The 27088-nt window shown below is 35.4% G+C and overlaps 1 protein-coding gene across 5 annotated transcripts in view; it reads left to right on the forward strand.

Moving 5' to 3' along the window:
* Window positions 1-31: 31 nt before the first annotated feature.
* The window catches only part of LOC123548598 (short transient receptor potential channel 4-associated protein-like), a 70778-nt gene continuing 43721 nt past the window's right edge, over window positions 32-27088 (forward strand). For all 5 annotated transcript variants that reach the window (XM_053546110.1, XM_053546112.1, XM_053546113.1 and 2 more), the window contains exons 1-9: window positions 32-186; window positions 18551-18670; window positions 20855-20968; window positions 21481-21541; window positions 22401-22465; window positions 22852-23011; window positions 23549-23659; window positions 24628-24753; window positions 26579-26701. In XM_053546110.1, coding sequence (XP_053402085.1) covers window positions 85-186; window positions 18551-18670; window positions 20855-20968; window positions 21481-21541; window positions 22401-22465; window positions 22852-23011; window positions 23549-23659; window positions 24628-24753; window positions 26579-26701 — 982 coding nt within the window. In that variant the 5' untranslated portion in view covers window positions 32-84. The remainder of the gene's footprint in view (window positions 187-18550; window positions 18671-20854; window positions 20969-21480; window positions 21542-22400; window positions 22466-22851; window positions 23012-23548; window positions 23660-24627; window positions 24754-26578; window positions 26702-27088) is intronic.

Here is a 27088-nt window from a genome sequence, read left to right on the forward strand (position 1 = left end):
AGTTTTTGTATTAGATGTAAGCGGATATGTGAGAATGCGCTAACTAGGTGCGCAGAAAAAATATTACCGCCGAGAAAGAAAAAAATGTTCCGTACAAAACCTCGGAATGCTCCAAATAAGAGCTCTGTTTTCCTTTCACATGAGCACTGGCAATATTCTGGAAACGGATACAAACGCCTTAGCCAGGTATATTCTTAATTTTTGTGCCGATTGATAAAAATATTTTATTTCTTTTTCGGTGATATTTTCATAGCTCATTAAAATATAGTGGGTGGGGTATGATAGAAACAGTGTATTAAGACAAACGTAAACACGGTAAATAGTTGGTGTTTTAGTTGAAGCACACACATGGGTCCATTTTAAACTCGCGAATAGCTCTGTGAAGCCTGGAGAATCCCAAAGTTGCATACTGAATATGTTTCATTGTGTATCATTTCTCTGCAGCAGTGTTTTGATGTCTCCTATTTTCTCATATTCTCGGGGGCCTAAGGGGTTGCTTTTATTCCCAGTAACAGATTAACCATTTCATAAACAGCATTTGGGTGTTATTTTGTAGAAAATTCACTTGTCTTATAGATGGAGTCATAAAATGTTACTGATAGAGAGGTCAGCGTATGACTTATTAATGTATTTACTATCTGACTTCATGTAAATGATAGGTGTTTTCAAATGTCGGTAAAAGCTCTTTACAAAGTTACTATAGAAGAAATTGATGTTTAGATATACATATTAGATATCAAATTAACAGTTAGCGCTAAAAGTTGATTTAAATCAATATATTTCAATATAGGTAGTAACGTTTAAATATTGACTTATTTGTTGCAACACCGTTATTATGCGCCGCCATTTTGGAAGTTACTGTGACGGTGGGTTTCTTGGAAAAGCTGTCAAATTCTTAGTTTTGATTGGATTCTGAATCTGATCACGCGCACTTGTTGGAGAAGGAAGCGCCCTCTGTCAGAAGTTTTTTTTAAATAAAAAAAAAAACAACAGAAAAAACACAGTATGCGGTCAAAATTGCCTTATTTTGATCAGCTTGAAAAGCAAGGAAATAGTGAATAGAAAAGTCTAGAAAAAAAATAAGTAATGATTTAACGCCTTAAGTCGATAAAAATGCTTGTTTTGTCCGATTTAGGTGAGGCGCAAGCTGGCGCAAGAAGTTTAAAGTTGGCATATACGTTCCCGCGATAACCGGAAGTGATTTTTTGTGACATCGTAATCTGTTTTCGCGATGTAAACAAAACACTGAAAGTTGTTAAATTTAATAAATTTAGGCTTTCATTGTAACTTTTACATAATATAAATAGTAAATTTTACAAAGGACGTACTTTACACCGTGAATATTACTGTTTTCAAAAATAATGTATTTATGTCCCTGCTGTTTTGCATATGAATTTTATTATTTCCAATCACTTATTTGTTCTTTATCTTAGCACAAAATTCAGTACAGATGTCTTAACAATATTATACAGCTGTGCAAGGCTACCAGAGTTTAGAATTCACTCCTATGACAGTGCCTGGTTGTGATACTTGTTCGTGTTTGTGAATCAGAGGGCTTCATATTTCAAACCTTTGTCCTTGACTGTAACTCTGAGAACTTTCAACTCACACCATTGACTCACAAAATGTTATTCCATTTACAGTAAGATGAATTATAATTTTAATATTTGCATTATGAATTTTCATTAGTCCAACTAAATTGGCGCGATCCTAGGAAATATTGACATGTTTTTCTTCTCTTTTTTCATATGGGCAAAATCGCCATTCGTGTCCAGTCAAAAGACAAAAATAGTTGAAGCAATTTCCGGTAAAATTTTCATCGCTGCCGACGCTTGACATGCTACTGGTTTAAATTAAATGCCGATTATTTCACATATTGGTCATAAATTCAAAGAAAACTTACATGTATCGAAACAAAATTCAATTCCTGATTAATTTATGTAAAAAATATCAAATAATATCCAAAATTACAAATTCTCTAGTGATTAACATTTACCTTGTCTATACAAGCGATAAAACTGGTAACTTTACATGGCTTAGAATTGTGATTTATGTTCTATTAATTTGGTCATTCAAGGTTTTGACGTTTAGATTGCCTGTCACAAATATAAACAATCTTTCAAGAACGTTGAATTATTTTTACTAACATTTTCATCTCAAGATTGATATGTATATTTCTTATTTAATTCAATACAGTAAATGTCCATCTTTCAAGTAGCTGAATAAAGCACATACTGAATTCTTGTATAAAACATTGAAATAAAAAGGTAATTTTTTTTTTTTTAGCTCACCTAAGCAATGCTCAGGTGTTTGTTTCTGATCGCTCGATGTCTGGCGTTCGTCTGTCTTCTGTCAACATTTAGCTTGTGTATGCGATAGAGGCTGTATTTTTCAATTGATCTTCATGAAATTAGGTCAGAATGATGGCCTTGATAAAATCTGGCTAAATACGAATATGGATCATACGGGGTCAAAAACTAGGTCACTAGGTCAAATCAAAGAAAATACTTATTCATACTCAAGATGTTTGCTCCAATTTTTAATGATAATTGGTCAGAATATTTTTTCCATGAAATCAATTGGTCAAACATGTTTACGCTGTTATGGTGATTTATGGTTTGTTCTCAGGTGATCGACCTAGGCTAGGGCCATCTTGTCCCTCTTGTTTTATTATTTGTATATTATTTTAATAGTTGTTCATGTAAGTGGTATGTTATTGTTTAGAATGCAATTAAGCTATAAATTTATCTTTTTTAGTCATACAAATGACACTTTTTATGTCGGCAGAAAGGGACAGAATTATAAAAAATTGAAATGTTCATAATTTTTTTATCATTTGTCAGATTTTAATGAAATATGTACCATTGTGTTTCTTATTCCAATGCCTTTCCAACGAGGTATAATACTTGTGTATTTTCCGACTTTAAAAAAATAGTCTGACCTCCCTATTACTGAAATTATCCCATTTAATTATTTTGTTACTGTATTTGATACCACCCTCACCCGCAGAAAAGGACCAAGAGTTTCTCGTATTCCTGTGGATTTAGATTTGACTTTTCATCACAAATAAGTTGTAGAATTTAAAACATTAAAATAACCATTGTGTTATAAAAAGATATATTCTGTAGTATATACATCAAGAAAAATTACAATTAATTGCATATTCAATAATTTATGGCAAATTTGCTAACACCACCAGAAAAAAATAAGGATTTTTTTCGAAAATTGAGTAAAATGCTGATAGTTTCGTCAATATGCATTCAAATCACTTGAAATTTTCAGTGTCGGTTTTGTACCATTCCTGTCTAGAAAATAACAAATAATATAAAAAATGGCAAAGCCTCTGAGCGAGCGTAGCTTAAACGGCAAAGAAACTATTCACTTCTTAAAACAATTCCGAGAACCTATTCACTTGTAAAGAAACAAAAAATTAGTGTCATTATACAGGGGTTCCATTTGACCCGGGACCCCGGGTCCGGACCCAGGAGATTTTCAGAAGACGCTCAAAGGATCCGGCATGATACTTGCCTGTGCGTCCTTCGGGACCCGGAGGCATTTTCCTTTGATAATCCTTTCTCTTATCATTCATTTCCTTCAGTAAAACTATTTCCACGATAGACACGTGTATTCCAAAATAAACACTCGCGGTCATGCCCGCCTGTCTTTGATATTCTGCTAAATCCCGCCCTTTCTCCTGTAGACATGCCTCGCTGGTTTTTTTTATCAGCAAGTTACGTCACGGCGAGTACACATAGGTAACAAGAATCAATGAAGTGTTGAAATTAATTGATCCTGTGGACAGTCAAAAAAGGCGCCAATTATTAAATTATCGTAAGCAGCTGATTACCGAGCATGTGAAAAGTGCCCTGCAAGATTTATTCATGCAAACCTTAAATTAGACCATTGCTTAGTGATCATACCGTAATTTCAACAAGAAACTTCACAAATTTTGATGAATTTTGAAAGCAAAAATAAGATTAGAATGTCCGTTAACGAGTCTAATTACACCCGATGTCATTAGCATATTTCCAAAATTCCTTGAAAAAAACTGACTTTCAATGCAGTTTTTAATGATAAGTAGCATAATTATTTAAGGAACTATATCTGATTCAGCTTAGTTTGCCAAGTAAACTGAGCAAAAACTACTTTCCGGTGACATTCCAAAAGTGTAACAGTATCCGGATAGTACATTTTGGATACATTTTTTATATTGTTACAGCACTGTTCTGTTATTAAAAATTAAATGAAACATAGAAGAAAAACCTAATCAAAATAACATAAATTTTGATAAATATTAGTTTACAATATATGACCTGAAACTGACATTTTTATTATGCTGTAACATGATCTTGGATTTATTGTTTTCTTAGGTAAAGATCTCCTGGAACAACTGATACGTATTAGACCTTCCTGGTATAACTAAAAAAAATATAGTCAATTATATGGACGTGTTGGGACAGGACTCCTGTATTTTGGAAAAGGACCCTTCAAAATTTGGGCCCAAGGGTCCTGGGACTCTTGGGTTTTCAGGTCTAGTGGAACCCCTGATTATACCTGTAACAGTGAATATCATACGTTGCAAAATTTATGGAAAGCCGGTGTGTAACTCATTGCAGACTTGGAGCAGTCTTCTGCGCATGCCTGAAAGTGATTATCAGTTCTAGCGCACGGCAAAAATATGCATATTTTTGCATGTCCGCGTGCATTTAGTGTACAATATGCATAAAATGCTGACTAAAGGTTAGGGTTAGTATCACCATGGTTACAAAATATATACATTTAAGATATTTTCGTTCAAATTTAGTTAATCCGGTATGTACCGGAGACTGTAATTTATACCGGCGCTCCAAGTCTGCATTGAGTCACAGTCCATTACCTGTTTGTGGCGTTCTTATGGCTTTATGCTTATTTATGACATTTTATCCCTTTTTCTGGCCAATGCTTGATCTTTTAAAAGAAAATCATATTTTTTTCTACCAACTGGAAATCTTTCTTGCATTATTTTTGAGTGATGGATAATACTCAGCAATCAAATGAAGTTCTGTATTCACTGCCAACAAAGCATTTCCTGTGAGCACCTGTCCTCTACGGACACGCACTTTGTAAAATAAAAGCAAAATTGAAATTATTTCCGTAACATAACTTTTTTAAAAATAAAGACACCTAATGAACATAGAGACTGTAACTCAAATATAAAATTAAAAAAAAAACAAAAACAATTTTCCCGACTTTGACGTAAGTAGAACAAAATGGCGGCGCCCAGACGAGAGGAAAATTTTTCAGCTACATCACTTTGCCCCATTCGGCACACCTTTGTTATATTCGCCTACACCTACACATTGCCGTAAGGCGAGCTACGCGGTCGCAATTGCGCTTTGTTGTAAATTATTTGACAACTTGAAGGCAAATAACGAGAATATGAGAAACCCTGAGAATACAAGAAACAGGGATCATATTTGTTTTGACCTTTTATTCAAAAATCGAAAATTTCTGTTACATCATTGGCAATCATTGCATCTGAGTTTTAAGTTGGATCCCGCAAAGGTAAAGGTAAGGTAAATTGTTTGGTTAAAGCCTTCGAATGGCCGTGTTGTCTCGGGTATTAGTCAAAATAATTTGACGTTCAGATTGTTTTATATTTGTGATGGGCAATCTAAATGTCTAAACTTTGAAGGACCAAAATAATGGAAGTTAAATCACAGTACACAGTCATGTTAAGTTATTGGTTTTATATGGCATGTAAACTAGTACTAGTGTAAACACACGGTAAACGTTGATTAAAACAAAGGTTTAATTTAATATATAATAATATGATTTATATAATTGATAATTTTAACATAGATTGATGAGGAATTGAATCCCCTTTCGATACATGTAAGTTATATTTTAATTTATGGCCAATTCGTGAAATAATCGACATTTAAACCTATAGCATGTAAAGCGTCGGCAGCGATGAAAATTTCATCAGAAGTTGCTTCAACTATTTTGGTCATTTGAGTATTTGACGCGAATGGGGATATTGCCCATATGAAAAAAAATATCTCAATATTTCCTAGGATCACGTCAAATTAGTTGGACTATCTCTGGTATATACAGTACATGTTATACGTTTTTCTTCTATAGTATGTACTCTTAAAGACTCTTAGTATAATATTTTGGTTGTGTTCATTTTATCAAAGAAGTAAACAATACACAGAATGGCAACTGGAGATCTCGCAATGTGCTCATGTCAGCGTGTAAACTTATTGAAGCGTTTATGTTATCAGTGTTCCCACTGGTATTTAAAGTTGGGGGTTTTTTCTTGGACTTTTACACCCCTTCACTAAGAGATATATAACAGCTCCAAAACTGTGGGTGCAAAGTACCATTCTTTCTGGGGGTGAAAAACTGCCATTTTGGGGTTTCTGGGAACACTGGTTATAACACTAATTTCTGTTGTTTTTTAGCTCGACTATTCGAAGAATAGTCTAGCTATTCTACTCACCCTGGCGTCGGCGTCGGCGTCACACCTTGGTTAAGTTTTTGCATGCAAGTACATACAGCTATCATTTAAAGGCATATAGCTTTGAAACTTATTTATTCTTTTTCTAGGTCAATTACCAACCTCACTGGGTCAAGTTCCATAACTCTAACATGTATTTTGAGCAAATTATGCCCCCTTTTGGACTTAGAAAATTCTGGTTAAAGTTTTACATGCAAGTTACTATCTCCAAAACTAATGCAGATATTGAATTGAAACTTCACATGTGTCTTCGGGGTTATAAAACTAGTTGATAGCACCAAGTCCCATAACTCTGACCTTCATTTTGGCCAAATTATGCCCCCTTTTGGACTTAGAAAATTCTGGTTAAAGTTTTGCGTGCAAGTACATACAGCTATTACTAAAAGGCATATAGATTTGAAACTTATTTTTTCTTTTTCTAGATCAATTACCTACCTCACTGGGTCAAGTCCCATAACTCCGGCATGTATTTTGGCCAAATTATGCCCCCTTTTGGACTTAGAAAATTCTGGTTAAAGTTTTGCGTGCAAGTACATACAGCTATTACTAAAAGGCATATAGACTTGAAACTTATTTTTTCTTTTTCTAGATCAATTACCTACCTCACTGGGTCAAGTCCCATAACTCTGGCATGTATTTTGGCCAAATTATGCCCCCTTTTGGACTTAGAAAATTCTGGTTAAAGTTTTGCGTGCAAGTACATACAGCTATTACTAAAAGGCATATAGATTTGGAACTTATTTATTCTTTTTCTAGATCAATTACCTACCTCACTGGGTCAAGTTCCATAACTCTTAACATGTATTTTGAGCAAATTATGCCCCCTTTTGGACTTAGAAAATTCTGGTTAAAGTTTTACATGCAAGTTACTATCCCCAAAACTAATGCAGATATTGAATTGAAACTTAACATGTTTCTTCGGGGTTATAAAACTAGTTGATAGCATCAAGTCCCATAACTCTGATATGTCCCCTTTTGAACTTAAAACTCTTTTGATATTTAACATTTTGGGTAATAATTTCCAGCTTCTGTGACAATATTTCGAATAGTCGAGCTTGGCTGTCTTATGGACAGCTCTTGTTTTTTCACATCTTAGTGTTATTTCTAGAGCTCAAAAAGGGCAAGGTGCTGCCAAAAAGGTGCTGGGTGCTGTCCGAAAGAGGCAGGGTGCTCTTTTAGACTTGAAAGTTACCATTGCAGTAGTTGCATTTCTAGATGTCTACAGTTAATTTCTTATATATCTATTCCATTTATCTTTATTGCACACTTAAGTCACAGAATAAAGTGGTAAATCTTCCCAAAACCAGGGCCCACGCTGTCGTTCGCCACTCGAGCCATTTGGCGAATCTGCGATAAAAGTGGCGAAGAAAAATCGCGAGTGGCGAAAATGAAAAAAATGTTCGTAATTTGGACCGCCATTTTGTTTCAGACGTTCTAAATCGTAACCTCCGAGAAATTATGTTAAAAAAAAAACAGTTGACTGGTTCCGATAATTTTACCTTATAAAATTAACTTATTTCGGGATAGTACTACCCAGTCTGCGTTTACTTTACACAATGTGTAATAAACATCTTGACACGCGAGAAGATGCAATTTGCAATCAATTAGCAACCGATTATCGGGTTAAAATAATCTTTTTGTTTTGTTGTCATTACGGCAGATTAAATGATTGATGCATTTAATTTCCATGGATCAAATAATTAATAAATAAATCGGCAAAATAATGAATGGTTTGATGAATTTTTTAACGTTGTCGCCACCGTCAGACAGTATCTTAGTCACAGGCACGGGTCCAGTGTATTTTTTTGTTAAATATAAAAATCCTTTATTTTCACACAAATATACTTTTTATATGTTAGTCAAATGAAAAAAAAAATGATGACAAAAAATCCGGTCCCAATATCATACACGACACTGTGACCGGATTTTTGTCATCATTTTTTTTTTCATTTGACTAACATATAGACAGCTATTTGTGTGAAAAAAAGGTTGTTTTTTATATTAATCAAAAAAAAAAAAAAAAAATACTCTGGACCCGTGTCTGTGATCTTAGTAAGTAATTAGTAAAGGTGTTTGCCAAGTTTTTTGAATGTCTTTAAAAGTTAGATATGGATTTGAAATGTAATCCTGTATCAGGGTAGATTTCTCGGAAGCACAGAGCACCAAAAACACAGCCCCCGGGCCATGCATTTACATAATAAGCCCACAACAAAAAGAAGCTGTAATGGAAAAATATTTCAGACAGGTTGCTTCAAACATCCAACAACGTTTTAAAATACAAAACTTGCTTTAGAGGTATACCCACTTTCATTCGAAAGTCCCCCTATATAGCTAGAATATCACCATTTGCTTATGGGAAGTAACAAAAAATTTCAACGCGCCGCGGGAAGGGAAACCTCTCCAGCACCCTCTCCACCGTTTCCGAGAAAAAAGGTGGCTCCAACTTTTTTCAGCCCAGTGTGGGCCCTGCAAAACCAGTAACAAAGTTTACAAAGGATTTTTACTTTAATACTTTATAGTTTAGGTTAAACCATTCAAGCCTTTCTTTTAAAAAAATTCACCAAGAATGTCAACTTATTCATAATGAATATGAAACAGTGGAGGGCCTTGATATAAGCTTAATCTTAAACGAAGATCATGTTGTAAACAACATAGTTAAAGGCCTGTTTGCAAATTAATACTTATCAAAAGTCATGTTGTATTGATCAGGTCTTTCATCAATATTTCATTAACAGAAAAGTGCTATTACAGTCAGGTTAAAGTTTACTAAAACGCATATCCAAAATATACTATCCGGATACTGGTACACTTTCACTGGAATGTTGTCTGAAAGTAGTTTTTACTCAGATTACATGACCCACTAGGGCAAACCAGAGATAGTTTCTCAAATTTTGATGTTTCTTATCATAAAAATAAACCAACTGTCAGCTTTTTTGAAGGAAATATGGAAAAATTGCATACGACATCGGGAGTAATAAGACTCGTGAACGGACATTCTAAACTTACTTTTACTTTCGATATTCATTAAAATTTGTGCATTTTCTAGTTTAAATTACAGTAGAATCAAACTACATTGATATATACTTGTTATTATACTAAACAACGGTCTATCTTAATTTTGCACAAAGAAATCTAGGGCATTTTTCACGTGCTCTGTAATCAGCTGGCCGCTTACGAACGCCTTTTTGACATTTCACAGGATCCATACTCTTTATCAATTAGGTTTAACACTTTATTGATTCTCATTACCTGTGTGCACTTGCCTTGACGTAATTTGCTGATCAAAAAATCGCCCAGGCACGTCAACAGGGAAACTGGCAGGATTTAGCAGAAGATCAAAGGCAAGAGGGCACATTTTAAGGGCAGCGTGGCGGCAGTAAAATAGGGCAGGGCGGGGCGCCCCGCTGCGTCGCTCTAGAAATAACACTACATCTTTAGATTTTCAAGAGTAAAATTACTCGTAGTCAATTTCTGATTTTACCATTTTAGTCATTCACAAAAATTATGATGAGTAAATACTCACAGGCCCAAAAAAATTATCTGGAGCCCTGTTAAGTATTTTTTCCAGTCTTAAAAACTTCCTAATTAGTGGAGCAGGATATTGCAAAAATACTTCAGTTGATGATACAAGCATCAAATTTACAAGACAGTAACTACCTGGCATGCGCTTTAACATAAGATCAAGGGCCACTTGAAATAATGTCGTTTTCAAGATGGCCGCCGCGAAAACAAAATGGCCGCCATTTTGTATTTACTTTTCAGTACTTTATTTGAGGCAAGCATGTAATACATTAAAACGATAGCAATTTTATGCCCCCAGCATCTACTGATGCCGGAGACATATAGTGATTGTCCTGTCCGTCCGTCCGTTCGTTTGTTCGTTCGTCCGTCCGTTCGTCCACACGAGGTTAACCAAATGGGACCGTTTCATCTTGCATCAATTCCCCTTACTAGAATGATTTGATACTAATATAGATGTAACCTGTGACCATTCCTCATCTTTAGACATCACCTGACCTAAGTTTGACCTTGACCTTGACCTCATTTTGGACTTAGGTTGCTTTACATGGCCCATCTCTTGGTTAACCAAATGGGACCTTTTCGTCTAGCATCAATACCCCTTACAAGAATGAATTAATACAAATACAGATGTAAACTGTGACCATTCCCCATCTTCAAACATCCCCTGACCTCAGTTTGACCTTGACCTCATTTTGGACTTAGGTGCAAAATCTACCGACAAGGATGTCACTGGGGGCATCAAACGTTTACTGAACGCAGCTCCTTGGTTTTATTTATACACTTTCGTTTCAGTTTAGAACAGAATATCAATCTGTAGTATTGATATTCTTTTAATTTGTAATCAATTTTTTTTTATAACTAAGCTCATGGCTTAGACATCTCAACACTTAAGTTTTTATAACTTGCAGTTTTGTTTTGGAACAATGATAAAATCTGGAGCACACCAACCAAAATAAGTTTTATATACATTACACTCAGATTACATTCAATGCAATAAATTAACATCGTTAGAAAATGCGTCTTATAAACCACGAGGGGATACAGCGTGAGCACTTGCACAGTCAAGAGCAACATTTTCTTATAAGGCAAACCTTAAGAAACTATTTCTGTTGATTTACTATACCCATGAAACTATACACATCGGAAATCGTGTTCTAGACGAAACAAAAAAAAATATGCATATACTGCATTTAGTCATTTTCTTAACAGTTGCAACATCAAATTGCTGTGCATAACAGATCTAAGTGGTGGCAGTACAGGAAGTCTTTTTGCAGCCACACCTTTGAAGGACCTGGGAGCATTCAGATATAACCGACAATTCCATCCGATAAGGGACCCACACATTCTTCTGCTTCAGCCATCCCCAGTTTGACAGAGGCGGCAGTTGCTGTATGGTAACAGTTGCTTTACCCCAGACATGGCCTGCCTGAAAAATTGCTCGCTTGATGAATTGTTTCAGAGCACTTTTTGTTGGTGGAATCGCATTATACGCTCTTTGTTTCCGGGCAAACAAATCAAGTCGAGCTTCATTCATCTTGCATGTCGTGCTTGATCGAGCATACAATATAACTAAATTTTTTTTCTAATGTATCCATTTCCTACTCAGTTATTGTGTATTTGGCAACACTGAGACTATGGAATACTTTGAACTATAGCTGTTTCACAAACATTCCATTTCTGCCATGCAGATTTCTTGCCCATGTCGACAAATGCAGAAACAGTGTCGCAACAGGTAAAAGCAAGAAACAATGGCAATGCCTCTGAGTGAGGACCAAGTAAGCAAGTCACAAAACATCAATACACTGCCGTAGCAAAAACTAACTAATAATTGTAATTGTTCGGTTTCTGTCAATGAGGCATGCTTTGCATGAACAAAGATACGATTATCGGCTTCTTCGTGATTACGTGGAGCAAGCGCATTTCTGTTTATATATAAATTGCAAACAATATCAGCACCTTTTGTTGCTATGATCATTTTATTGGTTTGCACAGTTATCATTATACCCCGAGATATCTAGGGGCTATTCTGGATTCCAGTCCGTCCGTCTGTATACGGAATTTGTATGCGCTATTTCTCAGCAATTATTTGCCAGTTTTCAATCAAACCTTGTAATTATTATCAGTACAAAGCCAAGTTGCGCATGTGCGAAGCGGGTTCCATTTGGATGATTTTTCACTTAGTTATGGCCCTTTATTTTTCTTTCTTTATATGTATATGGAAAACTTTTGTCCGCGCTATTTCTCGGTCATCATATGCGAGACTTTTATCATTTTTAACTTTTAAACCTTGCAGTTATCATTCGTACCAAGTCAAGTTGTACATGTGCAAAGCATGTTCCATTTGAATTATTTTTCACATAGTTATACCCTTTATTTTTTCTATATATGTATATGGAAAAAAATGTCCGCGCTACTTATCAGTCATTGTATGCCAGACTTTTATCACACCTTGTTATTACTATTATCATTGATACCAAGTGTAGTTATGCATGTGCAAATACGTTCCATTTGAATGATTTTTGACTAAGTTGTTGCCCTTTATTTGTTTCAAATACGAACAAAGTTACATTGGATTTTTTAACATACTTTATATGTTAAGTATAACTAGTTGATGACCCTTGGTGATATAATAAAATAAAAAAGTGGAAACCCATAGGTCTCCAAACACGACATAAACGAAAATATTGCAGGCTTGATTTGATTTGTGGTTATGGAGCCTTCATATCACAGAAACTGCCAAAAGACAAGATTAAAAAGCAAATTACATGGTCCCTTGTCCATGACCTTGACCTACTGACTTAATTTCTTCTTTTTTTAAGATATTGCCATAAAATTCGAACCACTTGTACAGTTTTGAACAAACATTTCAAAACTGATTTTCAGTGACCTTGATCTTGACCTACTTTCTTCTTTTTAAGGTACAGCAGTGAAGTATGGAGATCTTATACAGTTTTGCACACCATTTTTTGTGCGTCTTTGTACATTTTCTCCCTGTACAATATACAAAGCAATGTATCATATTTTCAATAACCCTGCTCCTCTGACAATAAGCTGATATCTGGGGGTATTCATCACCATTAGTGATACGTCTTGCTTTATCCGCACGAAAACTAATTAGTTTAGTTTTATTTTCAACGCATCTAAGAAAGCTATTCCATAGTTTAGGAGGTCTTCTATTAAACTCTTTTCGACATTATCAAGAGTTTGAAATAGAACATAAACAAAAGCACAGATACTTAAACTTACAATGATATATTCAAATTTGGTATCTGTTAATACAAAGTATGTACTATTATAATTTGAAGGCCAAGGGACTATCCTTTTACCGCCTTCAATATATATTTTAACATTTTGCTGTATGGGATACGACTTGTTTTTTTTTATATACATATACGTATTGAAGTTGTCACTGAACCCCATGCTGAGTAATATGACATTATGAACTATATAAGTGTGCCCTTGTAGTGTTTGTAGTTCATTCTATATAATCATTAAACATATCATTTGATTAAAGATTTTGTTTCAGCTGATAAGCAATGGTTCAGTATTGTCATGATTTTGAGATTGTTTCTCAGTGAAACAAAGCAAGAAATAAAGGATAGAACAGAGAAGGGATTGAAAAGAAGAGACGTCCATATAAACCATATTAGCTTATTTCAGGCCAATATCATAATAATATGCTTTCAGGTTTATCTGGGACCAGGATTTAATCAATAGTCGATGGTTATAGCACTGAAAGTAGAAGACTCACAAACATTCCATTCCTGCCATGCTTGGCCGTGATAAGAACGTTATCTAAAAGTCTGGCGGTCATTTTAAAGATGGCGACCTTCTTAAATGGGTCGATATTTGGAAAAGGCAACATTAAAAATAAAACTTTCAGCTTATGGGAACAAATTGATAGGGAAAAACATGTTACATCCCAACAAATATGATATTTTAGAAACTTACAGATCCTGATTATATGAAAAATGCCTCAATTCTGGCAGCCATTTTGAAATTTGGAGGCCATCTTGAAAATGGATGATTTTTAGATGGCCCTCGATCATTTTTGAATTTGGGCCATATGATGAATATTTAGTGTAAATTTCATACTTGTATCATCAAGTGAAGTATTTCCTTAGATTTTCACACTAAGCTGCTCCACTAAATCACTGCCCAAACCAGTCACCCTTTAATTAGATCTATGAATACAATTTCAAAAAAGTGTGATAATTTCATATTCTAAAATTGGCTCAGCAAAAATTAAATCAAGCTCCCAGTGCTATGTGCAGTCAAAACACTAAAACCAATAAAAGCATTTGTCAGTCCCTTTTTAACTAACAAATGTGTGTTGCACTAGAACTGAGTTAAATACATGTCATCACGACATCAGCAGCAGTGACATCACACAGAGTAAACATGTTCCTTTTGATCGGCTAGTGTGGGCAAATATCAAAAGAAAAAGTTGTCAACCCAGTTTCTGCTGCGGTTGTCAGAAATTTATGTGTATTTCAGTTACGTTTCTAAAGTTCTGAGTAAATGTGGATCTAAGGAAATTATTGAAGGTAAGTCAAAGATGACTTTTGAAAAGTCAAAGAAGAATGTGTAAGTTAATGTAATATCAATCCCTACTGTTTAGTTTATCAAAACAAAGGTGTCAGAGACCATTATCTCTTTATCTGGAGGCGGAGCTTAAATTATGCCATGTGTATTCGAGCAAAGTGTCAATAGGCCGGTAGTGGATAATTAGTGGAGTGTGAATAAAAAAAATCGGGCAACTTGAATTTCAATCCCCTAGCTCAAGCCCTGCTTTAAAAATTAAAACCAGTGTTCGTGATCACTGGAGATTCCATCTTACTTACGGTTTGCAATGCATGAGTCAGCTGTTTTCAAACCAGACTGTTTCCATATAATTTACATCAATAAGTAGAGATCTTGATCCGGCTAAATCAGTCTGAATGACAACAGGCTATGTCATTCTGTGTTATTTTTAGAAAATATTGCTGCTGAAAATGAAATTGGGTTCTGATGTTGTGATTAGTATTTGTTGACTTTAAACTCACAACGTTTAGTTCCATTTTTAGCTCATCTGATTTTTTGAAAAAAAATGATGAGTTATTGTCATCACTTGAGCGGTTGTCGGCGTCGGCGTTGCCTGGTTAAGTTTTATGTTTAGGTCAGCTTTTCTCCTAAACTATCAAAGCTATTGCTTTGAAACTTGGAATACTTGTTCACCATCATAAGCTGACCCTGTATAGCAAGAAACATAACTCCATCTTGCTTTTTGCAAGATTTGTGGCCCCTTTTGTACTTAGAAAATATCAGATTTCTTGGTTAAGTTTTATGTTTAGGTCAACTTTTCTCCTAAACTATCAAAGCTATTGCTTTGAAACTTGGAATACTTGTTCACCATCATAAACAGACCCTGTACATCAAGAAACATAACTCTATCTTGCTTTTTGCAAGAATTATTGCCCCTTTTGGACTTAGAAAATCAGTTTTCTTGGTTAAGTTTTATGTTTAGGTCAGCTTTTCTCCTAAACTATCAAAGCTATTGCTTTGAAACTTGGAATACTTGTTCACCATCATAAACAGACCCTGTACATCAAGAAACATAACTCTATCTTGCTTTTTGCAAGAATTATTGCCCCTTTTGGACTTAGAAAATCAGTTTTCTTGGTTAAGTTTTATGTTTAGGTCAGCTTTTCTCCTAAACTATCAAAGCTATTGCTTTGAAACTTGGAATACTTGTTCACCATGATAAGCTGACCCTGTATAGCAAGAAACATAACTCCATCTTGCTTTTTGCAAGATTTATGGCCCCTTTTGTACTTAGAAAATATCAGATTTCTTGGTTAAGTTTTATGTTTAGGTCAACTTTTCTCCTAAACTATCAAAGCTATTGCTTTGAAACTTGGCATACTTGTTTACCATCATAAGCAGACCCTGTACATCAAGAAACATAACTCCATCTTGCTTTTTGCAAGAATTATTGCCCCTTTTGGACTTAGAAAATATCAGATTTCTTGGTTAAGTTTTATGTTTAGGTGAACTTTTTCTCTTAAACTATCAAAGCTATTGCTTTGAAACTTGCAACACTTGTTCACCATCATAAGCTGACCCTGTACAGCAAGCAACATAACTCCATCCTGCTTTTTGCAATAATTATTGCCCCTTTTCAGGCCTCGACCTTAGCGGTGGACCGTTGGACCGACGCAACCAAAATATCGGCAGGTCCACTAACTATCAAAAGTTGGGTAGACCGACGGTCAACCAATTTTCAGTCACGGTCTGCAAATAAAATAAAACCCTGAAAAGTAAACAAATAGGGGGGGGGGGGGAATCGTACCCATATCGGCGAATTCACAAAACGAAAGTTGATTTTGCCTTAAGTACGGCATTCTACCGTTATAAGCATTGGCGAGTTAAAGTCAGGAGAGCACGAATGGACTACTCCACCGATCGGGCGAGTGGTTTTTACGTGGTATTTACCAAATTGAGAAATTACATCAGGCAAAATTACCTGGATTGACTGGAATTTACCCGCGAATCGTGAAAATATCAAAACGTCATGCTGGTAATTTTCCATTCCACAAGCACGTGCGCCCTATCGTAATGTCTAATTTACATCGCGGTTACTTTTGACACAAAAAACGCGCGTAGTGCATTCATTTTTTAATATAATTGCTTTAAATTTTCAACACCGCTTGAGAACTAATACAGTTTGAATTCTATAACAATTTTAATAAGATATCGACAGGAATGTAGGCAAAATTCTTTAAAAACGATCAAATTTTCATATAATGTTCTGTAAAATTTCAAACAGCGCGATCTTGATTATTTATTTCTTTCACAAAGTAAATAAACGGTACATACTATCGTAATAAAATTCAGACTTTTGACCAAAAAGTACAAAAAAACACAATTAAAAAATCTTAAATAATGAAAAAGCGGCAGCAATTTAAATACATGGAGTAAAACGATTTTTGGCAAACAGATTTCTGTTAGCACGGCAGAATAGGTTACGTGACCTAATGAACGTAAATAGAAATTTGTGGTTTTAAAATAAAGCAGTATGATGTCGTTGCGGTTTTTAATAAGTTTTAAATGATTCTTTGTACATGTATTTTTTGACACAACACTTTGTTAGATATTCTTCAGAAGTTCTCAAACAATAATGTAAATTTCTTGAGGGCAAATAGGTCACAGAGGTAGGACATCCACTATCATCGTTCACCGTTTGACACATTTACATGTCAGTTTATTCGGGATATTGCACATTCGCTTTTAAAAAATTAAAGAAAAAACTTTTTTACTGATTTCTTCTCAACAGTTAAAGGAATCGAGAAAGTACGATTAGACAGTGATGTATCACATGGCGCGAAAACATGACGTAATACCATGACAATCTCGGGGACACTATACCGCTTTGATCTCCTCTTCAGATGCCACAATAACCGACACACTTCTTTTAGCTCTTTGAGAGGGTGTTAATTGAAGATGAAAACAAGGCCAATTACTTAGTTTATCATCAGAATAATTACCGATAATTAATTGTTGATGTTTTCTTTTTTCACTTTCAACACGGGTCGGGAGGATGATGATTATTGTGTCCATATTTTGGGACACTTTTCAAAATAATTATTTTTTCGGGATAACAGATTGCTACACTCTTCCATTTTTAATTATTTTAGAAATAAGTCCTGTTGCTTTGAGTCATATGAAGTTATGACGTCTACAACATCAAAATTTATGTGATAGAATTGGAGGTCCACTAAAGTCTGAGCAGGTCTACTAGATTTTAGCAGTTGGTGGACCTGCTGGCAACTGCTGAAAAAAGTTAAGGTCGAGGCCTGCTTTTGGACTTAGAAAATCATTTTCTTGGTTGAGTATTATGTTTAAGTATACTTTTCTCATAAACTATCAAAGCTATTGCTTTAACACTTGCAACAGTTTTTCACCATCATAAGTGGACACTGTACATCAAGAAACATAACTCTATCCTGCTTTTTGCAAGAATGATGGCCCTTTTTAGACTTAGAAAATCATGGGTAGGACAATATTTCTATTATACAAAAAAAATCAGATGAGCGTCAGCACCCGCAAGGCGGTGCTCTTGTTTAATTCGAGTCCCATGTACACAATGGCCTTGAAAAATTTGCGTAAAACCATTTTTATTGTGTATTAAGATACCTATACACCGTAAACGCGAACACTGGTTGGGATCATTTGCTGTATTTGCCAGAAAAAATCTTATTTACCGTTGCTTAGTGAAACAATGAACATAAGCTTGGTAGAGCTTTTGAGCGACCCTGTTTTAAGAAAATGTAAAACCACTCATACCTTACCCCCCCCCAGTATCGATGTGTTCAGTATATTGCCTTGTATTTCAATTGTTTCAGGTTTCCAGGGATATGAATTAACTCTCAGACTTTGTAAGAAGCTTAGACTCCTTACTGCCATATTCTTGCAGCAGTCTGAAACTTAGAGGCCAGCCTGTCAGGTACCAGAGTATGTTCTAGAGAGTATTTTTTCTGTTTTCAGGTACCGAAGCATGTTCTAGAGAGTGTCAGTGATAATGATATACCACTCACAGTTACCAAACTGGACGAAGGAAGCCTCGACCCTGATTGTGATAAAGAACAGTTTTTTCAAGACTTGAAGGTAAGCAGTTGTTTTGCGGGGGGGGGGGGGTGTGCTGACATTCGGCCGCATTTCCCTCTCAAAAAAGTACATGTTTTCTAACCATACCATTTAAAACACAATACAATTAACTTTCGGTCATTTTCTTCTAAAGTATAACATATGTGTCACATTGCAACCCGATTTTCCCCCTATTTTACATGGTTTGCATAAACTGCTAAATGTCCTTGAATTTGATGCTTGTCCTTGAAAACATGGAAATTACTAAAACAATTGAATTAAGTTTAATTTAAGAAATGCGTGAATTTCAACTAAAACTCATTAAAAATGTTCTGTTAGCAACATGCTTTGTGAAAAAAATAAATTTTAAAAAGAAATAGAAATGATGATGATAATGATAAATAATGGTATTTTATGTACTGAACAATCCCGTACCCACCAGGAGTGCTCATAAAAGTCAGCATTTTATCACAGTTTACACAGAGTGCAATTACAGTAATTTACTACTAGAACTAAATTTTGGTAAGTTGTAGTTTTGATGCAATGTCACTTTAGCGATTGGTAGTTACATTGTACCTGTGTGTAAAAAAAGGACATGCGTCTGTATATGTCAGCAACAATGAGACAACAAACCTGGTGCTGACACTTCTTTTTATGCCCCCGAAGGGAGGCATATAGTTTTTGAACCGTCGGTCTGTCGGTCTGTCCGCATTTTTCCTGTCCGGTCCATATCTTTGTCATCGATGGATGGATTTTCAAATAACTTGGCATGAATGTGTACCACAGTAAGACGACGTGTCGCGCGCAAGACCCAGGTCTGTAGCTCAAAGGTCAAGGTCACACTTAGACATTAAGGGATAGTGCATTGATGGGCGTGTTCGGTCCATATCTTTGTCATCGATGGATGGATTTTCAAATAACTTGGCATGAATGTGTACCACAGTAAGACGACGTGTCGTGTGCAAGACCCAGGTCCGTATCTCAAAGGTCAAGGTCACACTTAGACATTTAGGGATAGTGCATTGATGGGTGTGTCTGGTCCATATCTTTGTCATCGATGGATGGATTTTCAAATAACTTGGCATGAATGTGTACCACAGTAAGACGACGTGTCATGCGCAAGACCCAGGTCCGTAGCTCAAAGGTCAAGGTCACACTTAGATGTTAAAGGTCTTTTTTCATGATAGTGCATTGATGGGCGTGTCCGGTCCATATCTTTGTCATTCATGCATGGATTTTAAAATAACTACGCATAAATGTGTGACACAGTAAGACGACGTGTCGCGCGCAAGACCCAGCTCCGTAGGTCAAAGGTCCTAAACTCGAACATCGGCCATAACTATTCATTTAAAGTGCCATCGGGGGCATGTGTCATCCTATGGAGACAGCTCTTGTTCAAAGTTCAATACTTGACTGTCCACATAGTGGTATATATATATATCAGTTTTCTTTAATATTTCTTTTTTTATAAGAAAAGAATCTCAGTTATTAATGAGGTGAACAGATGTGTACTCACCTGAACCAAGTTTCAGGGTGAGCTGTTCGTAAAGGTGGCTAGTCCACTGTCTTGATTCAAATGGGGGTGCTTGGGCTCTTGGGGGCAGCTGGAGCTGAAAGTGAAAATACTTCCCATGAATCACTTTTTAGATTTTCATGAAACTTGGGCCATCATAAGGTCCTAACCAAAGTTTCTTCAAATTGGGGCACTTTGGGCCCCTTTCAAGTACAGGTGTAGCTAAAAGTAGAATTCTTATGCCTAAGACCATTTTATTGATCTTCATCAAAATTGATGTCTACCTTCATTTTGAGGTCCTCTCCAAAATCTGTTCAAATGTTGTTACTATTCATATAGAACTTGTGAGTTTTGAGACTAGTCTCAGAATGGTCCATTTCTTGTTGGAGCTCAAAATCAGCTGCCTGAGTTTGAAGAAGTCAGCTTTATAAGCATGGAGCCTATTGATTAAAGTAGAATTTTTTATCCAGTAAAACCATCAAGACTTAAACAGCTGCATGAACAAAAGTAAAAGCTCAGTTTTGACAGATTTTTTAGTTTGGCGGGGTTATATTTAATACAAGAAACTTATTCCAGACCAAAATGATTGTTCAGTTTGGAAGGGTGTGGGATAGGGTCCTGTTTTTCAGAGGTTCATTAAACATGTATAAGAGGGATTCCCTTGTATTATGAATGCTTGTGATTGGTTTCAGGTGATCCTTGGAAAATTGATGAACTTTGAGTCGCGACGAGGTCAAGATGAATCTGGGGCTGATGATGAACAGAATAAATACGCAGTCAGCTTGTATAAAAATGGTGGAGTAGATGTAAGTTACAGTGTTTATGTATGATGAAAATTGATATTCCACAGTTTTGTCACGTCAGTTGTAGAATAAAATTGTTATATGCAGCTGTGAAGACTTAAGTATTGATTTTATAAATGCTTATAATGCAGTAGGTCTGAGAAGATAAACAAAAACAAAACATGGGAAAAGTAATGATAGGACATTTGTAGATGATTATCGAGCACATGACATTTTGCAAATAGTAAGTTACTAACAATGTATCTCTAGTAACGTCCATGGTTTGTCTGTTAGACATTTAATACTGTTGGTAATGACTACTTTTGGTTTCCTGTTGCAACAAATAGGAGACAGTGCGATCACAAATTTCAAAAAGAAAGATGAACAAGCCTACATGAATATTAAAGCTTGTTTATGTTGCAATAAAGTGGGTAAACAAATTAGTTGGTAGTATTTATATGGTTTTGTGAAATGACAATAAGTTAACATTTATTATTACTGTACATATTCTTTCAAACTTTTTCTGTTTGTTTCAGGTGCTTGTCAGAATTTTGATGTTTCCCTCCCTCTTTCCTCCATTCACAAAATACAGACGAGGTAAATCAATATATAATAATTTTCTAACAGCTTGTTTGTGTCTTCACTAAGGCTTCCACAAAATTCTGTTGACACGATCTTTCAAACAGGAAACAATGCTGTTTAAATGGCAGTTATAAATGTCTTCAGTCATGACTCTGGCTGGCTTTTCCCCTTCTATAGCAGGGGCCCTCAGTCGAAAATGCATTTTTTTCTCAAATTATATGTGTAGGAAAAATATCAAAGGTAAGTATTTGTAATGTTTTTGCAAGTTCAGGCTGTTTTTACTTTTCATTGTTACGTTTTTTCACTGTTTGATATGATTCCATTGCAAAATGGAACAATTTGTTTTAAATCAATGAAATTTAGCACTGTATAAAGGCGTCTTACATGGTAAGTTCCGTCTTGATAAAAGACTTTATCACTTATCAAACAAGACTTTAGGGCTTACTTTTTACCAAAAAAAGAGACATCTGATATCATAATTAGGCAGAAAACACTTATTTTGATCAGTTTTATGAGCAGAGAAAGACTGATGATTGGAATGGTGATTGTTTAGAAATTTTATAAATGTTAACCAGTCAAACACAACACAGACTTGTTTAAATATGTGAATGTGGGAGCCTTAGTCTTAATCACCTTTAACCCACATGAAGGACTCCTTCAAAAGAATGCTGAAAACTTAAGTTGTAGGATGGTGCAAGATTCAAAAGAGAATCCAGTTCCAGAAGCTCTCCTGCATTCCAGCAAACTTCAGACCGCTGTTACAGGGGAAATCCCTGCCCTTTATTTAAGTTCTGCAATTAGTGACAGTATCTACTGTTTATACACCCCTCATCAGTGTTTTTACAGATTTTGATGTTAACTGTTTATTTTACAGAATCAGATAAAGACCTAAGAATCAAAGCTATGGTGCTAGAAATTCTCACCAAAATGACACCAACTGTAAGTCTCTAATCCTTATATAGTTTTCTTTTTCTTCATGATATATATCTGTACTCAGCAAAAGCATTTGAAAGGTTGACAATGTGTTAGAGGTTTTCTCCTTTTATTACTGGCCCCATTATATTATTTTTTGTTTAAGTGAATATTAAAATTTTTCATAGAAAATTTAAAGAATTATGTGTTACAAAGATTAAGAAGAGAAATTATGGCCTTAGTTTTCAGATTTTGATTTACCTCTTATAAAAGCTTAACTTTCAGTCTACAGACAATTCTGTATGTAACATGCTCTGACAAATGCACTGATTAAGATTAACATGAGCCTGAAAGTAGAAACATTGAGCATTTAAATTTCTCTATAAAAGGTCATGTAGTAAGATGTATTTCAGACTGTTGGAGAACAGGTGACCACATACTTGATGGAGCAGGAAGATGTCCTCAGCTATATGTTCACGTTGTTAGCACACCAGAAAACTTTCATTATAGCCTGCCAGTTAATAGAAGACATGTTACAGTCAAAGAAAATACTCCTAGATCTGAACAAAATTAGTAAGTATTACATATGTTTGTATCATTAAGGACCCGGAAAAAAATCTGTAGGACCGATGAGTTAAGTTGCCCACAATTCAAGTTTGATATATATAATAATTTCTTTGATATGTCTTTGGTGATCCTTTTTCAAAACTATTCACATCATTTTGATTTGTCAAAAAACATGGCTACCAGAGCAAAAAGATAAAAAAAAATCATCATGCAGCATCTGCCAATAAACTGCTGGCTGGATTTCGAAATAATTTCACATATTTTGTGACAGTCTACCAAGCTTGTTCAAATTATAACATTTTAAGTAAAACATGGCCACTGGACTTAAAAATATAAATATCTGCTCACATGATCTTCTGTTATACCATTGGTGTGATTTGGAAATAATTTAACAGAAATGTTACTTAGGTGACACCAACTTACCAACTGTTTTAGCCATAATACAAATGAGTGCCTCATAGCAGGTCCCCTGTATAAAGGAAAAGAAACTGCCTTTATGTATGTGGAAAAGAACAAGTATAGCGTTCTTCTGTTTCTTTTCAGATAATATACAAACATTGATACAGTGTCTAAAGGATGATCAGCTTGCCAACTTTTGTAGAATTCTCGCAGTAGCAATCTCAGACCTCGATATATATGACAACAAATCATCATGTAAGTGGTTTTCATTGTTACAAGATTGACAGTTATACTTACTACATAGTGCCGTGAATTAATTAACAATTATTATCACCCTTGATGTAGGAGCTAAATTTTGTTAGGGCGGTATTATCTATCTGCTAATTGGAGAAATTAGAGCGTAATTTATGTAGTGGATAAAAAACCAAACACACAGTCAATTTACAATTTACTTACATTCCAACGTTTCAGCTACATGCCTTCTTCAGGGAATACTACGGTAATAATAAAGAAGGGATATATAGTCATAGTAGTATTATAGACACAGTGTTAAAGCTGATATATGCATTAGTACATTTGAATAAGAAAGAAGTTTAAAAATATCAAAATATAAATCAGCAGTAGCATTTGGTATAATGTAAAGAAGCATTAGATCAAAATAATACAAAAGTTCCTTGTAATTGATGACTAAAGTAGTGGATCTTGAGGGAGAGCGTTACTCATGGGTCAAGATATGTCAGACTGGCCAGAGCATGCCCCTGTGATTTTCTGTTTCCAACAACGGCAAAACCTAGCAGAACTTTCACTGTGACACAGAGTTACAGACGGCTAACTTTGATTTTCTTAGTGGTTCTACCCAGGTGTTGAGCAATGCCTAAAATATTGTTGCAGAGCTTAATCAAGATTCTTAGAGAAGTTTTTGGTTGCATTTTAAAAGGCCTATGTGATGGAGTGACTTTGAATTGCATGCCACTCATCTCCTTTTTTGAGCTCTTAGGTTTTTCATTTGAGAAATCCATCCAGTAGGCTTGTGACAGCAGTGGTTCTACCCTAGTGCCCGTCTGTATTTGAGGTAATGTCTGGATGGACACTGGCTCTTTCTTCCACCATAAAAACTAGAAAAGTGGCACCTTGGCCCAAATTTGTTTGTGTGACTTTAAATCCAACTGAAAGTAGTTGAAAATAATTGCAACACATTTCAAATGTATATAATTGCATTGCAGTATTTGCACAGAATAAACAGAAAAGAAGTAAAGGGTTTGTAAATGTACGAGACATAAACCAGGAATTGTTGTTGGCTATACCAGAACTCTTACCTAGACTTGTCAATCTGGCTGTGTCCAAAGCTTGTAAGTATATGGTTAAGTTATATCTATCAAAACTATCTTTTGGGAAAATAAAATAATGTCTGTTTGCAGATTGTCTTTGTTCATAAGTGACTTTAAGAATGTCTGTAGTAATGTCCAAAACCACCAATTGCTTGTGGTTAAAGGTACATGTACTGAATAAGAAACTCTTGCCTCTCACTTGTATGACTCTCACCTGGATCATCATTAGCTGGCTTGTAGATGATCAGTGAGACTACTTAGATACCTGTCTTTGCCTGAAATACTGTCTCGAGGTGCAGCCTAGGGTCTTCTTCATTATTAATGCTGGTGTGTCGGGTGTATGTGTTTCTTAAAATCCAACAAAAAATAGAATTAAGAGCTTGAGACTTCAATACAAATGAAGGGCTTTCTGTTTTTGCATGTTTTATGTGAAAAAAAGCATATCGATTATAAATTATACCTATCCATTTTATTTTCCTTTTTTAGCTCACCTGAGCGCGAAGTGCTCAAGGTGAGCTTTTGTGATTGCCCTGTGTCCGTTGTCAGTCGTCCGTCGTCAATAATTTGACTGTTAACACTCTAGAGGTCACAATTTTGGCCTAATCTTAATATAACTTGGTTAGAATGTTACCCTCAATAAAATCTTGGACGAGTTCGATATTGGGTCATCTGGGGTCAAAAACTAGGTCACCAGGTCAAATCAAAGGAAAAGCTTGTTAACACTCTAGAGGTCACATTTTTGGCCCAATCTTAATGAAACTTGGTCAGAATGTTACCCTCAATAAAATCTTGGACGAGTTTGATATTGGGTCATCTGGGGTCAAAAACTAGGTCACCAGGTCAAATCAAAGGAAAAGCTTGTTAACACTGTAGAGGCCACATTTATGACTGTATCTTCATGAAACTTGGTCAGAATGTTACTCATGATGATCTCAAAGTCCAGTTTGAATCTGGGTCATGTAGGGTCAAAAACTAGGTCACCAGGTCAAATCGGAGGAAAAGCTAGTTAACACTAGAGGCCACATTTATGACCATATCTTAATGAAACTTGGTCAGAATGTTAATCTTGATGATCTATAGGTCGTGTTCAAATCTGGGTCAGGTGGGATCAAAATCTAGGTCACCAGGTCAGATCAAAGGAAAAGCTTGTTAACACTCTAGAGGCCACATTTATGACTGTATCTTCATGAAACTTAGTAAGAATGTTAAATTTGACGATCTTTAGGTCCAGTTCAAATCTGGGTCAGGTGGGATCAAACACTAGGTCACCAGGTCAAATCAAAGAAAAAGCTTATTAACAATCTAGAGGCCACATTTATGACTGTATCTTCATGAAATTTGGTCAGAATGTTAACCTTGATAATCTTCATGAAACTTAGTAAGAATGTTAAATTTGACGATCTTTAGGTCAAGTTCAAATCTGGGTCAGGTGGGATCAAACACTAGGTCACCAGGTCAAATCAAAGGAAAAGCTTGTTAACAATCTAGAGGCCACATTTATGACCATATCTTAATGAAACTCTTGATGATCTTTAGGTCAATAGGTCAGGTGAGCGATACAGGGCCTTTATGACCCTCTTGTTCTAAATAATTATTTTAGTGTTAGATTTTCTTTAAACATAACTGAGATAGTGTTATGATGAAGAAGATGAAGTAAAATTAGTTAATTTGATACATTTATGATTAACTTAATTTTAATCCAGTGGTGAAATTCAGGAAAATTTAGCCCAGTGAAAATATTGGATCTTACGGTCTTATGCCAGGTATATAAATATGTTGAAAATAAGTAAATGATTGCTTAACTGCCTTAAAACTGATGTTTGATTTGCTAAATCTTCCTTCATAGATACTCCACGGTTCCCGGGTATGGTAAGTGAGTTAGATTGTTGGATGGAATGGATTGAGAACCAGATGGCAGAGGAACCGTATGACAATCCTCTAGATGACGAAATGGAAGATTTTATTGGAGGTATGTGCTAGTTGGTACCTTGCTCGTATCAAGGGGCTAATGCAAAAAGATACCATAACATTCTTTATTTATCAGCACTTTGTACCTTTTTGCATTAATGGGGTGAACTATAATGCTTACCTTTAATTTTAACAGTGTGTTTATTTGAGATTAGTGGCCACCTGCTCAATTAGCTCAAGAGGTTGAATATAATATTTCCAAACAGTTATCATTGACAAACAGTATATGCCAGAGATCAGTAACTGTTGTCCTCGTCTTGCAATTCATGTGGTGTAGTCCTCATTTATTTGCGGAAAACAGGTTAATACTGGTAAAGAATTGAGGAACACTGGTTAGCTTAACTGACGTGCACATCTAATGGAACAGTTAAAATTAATATCTTAAACC

The sequence above is a fragment of the Mercenaria mercenaria genome, chromosome 6 (assembly GCF_021730395.1).
Source record: "Mercenaria mercenaria strain notata chromosome 6, MADL_Memer_1, whole genome shotgun sequence".
In the NCBI taxonomy this organism is placed as follows: Eukaryota; Metazoa; Mollusca; class Bivalvia; order Venerida; family Veneridae; genus Mercenaria; species Mercenaria mercenaria.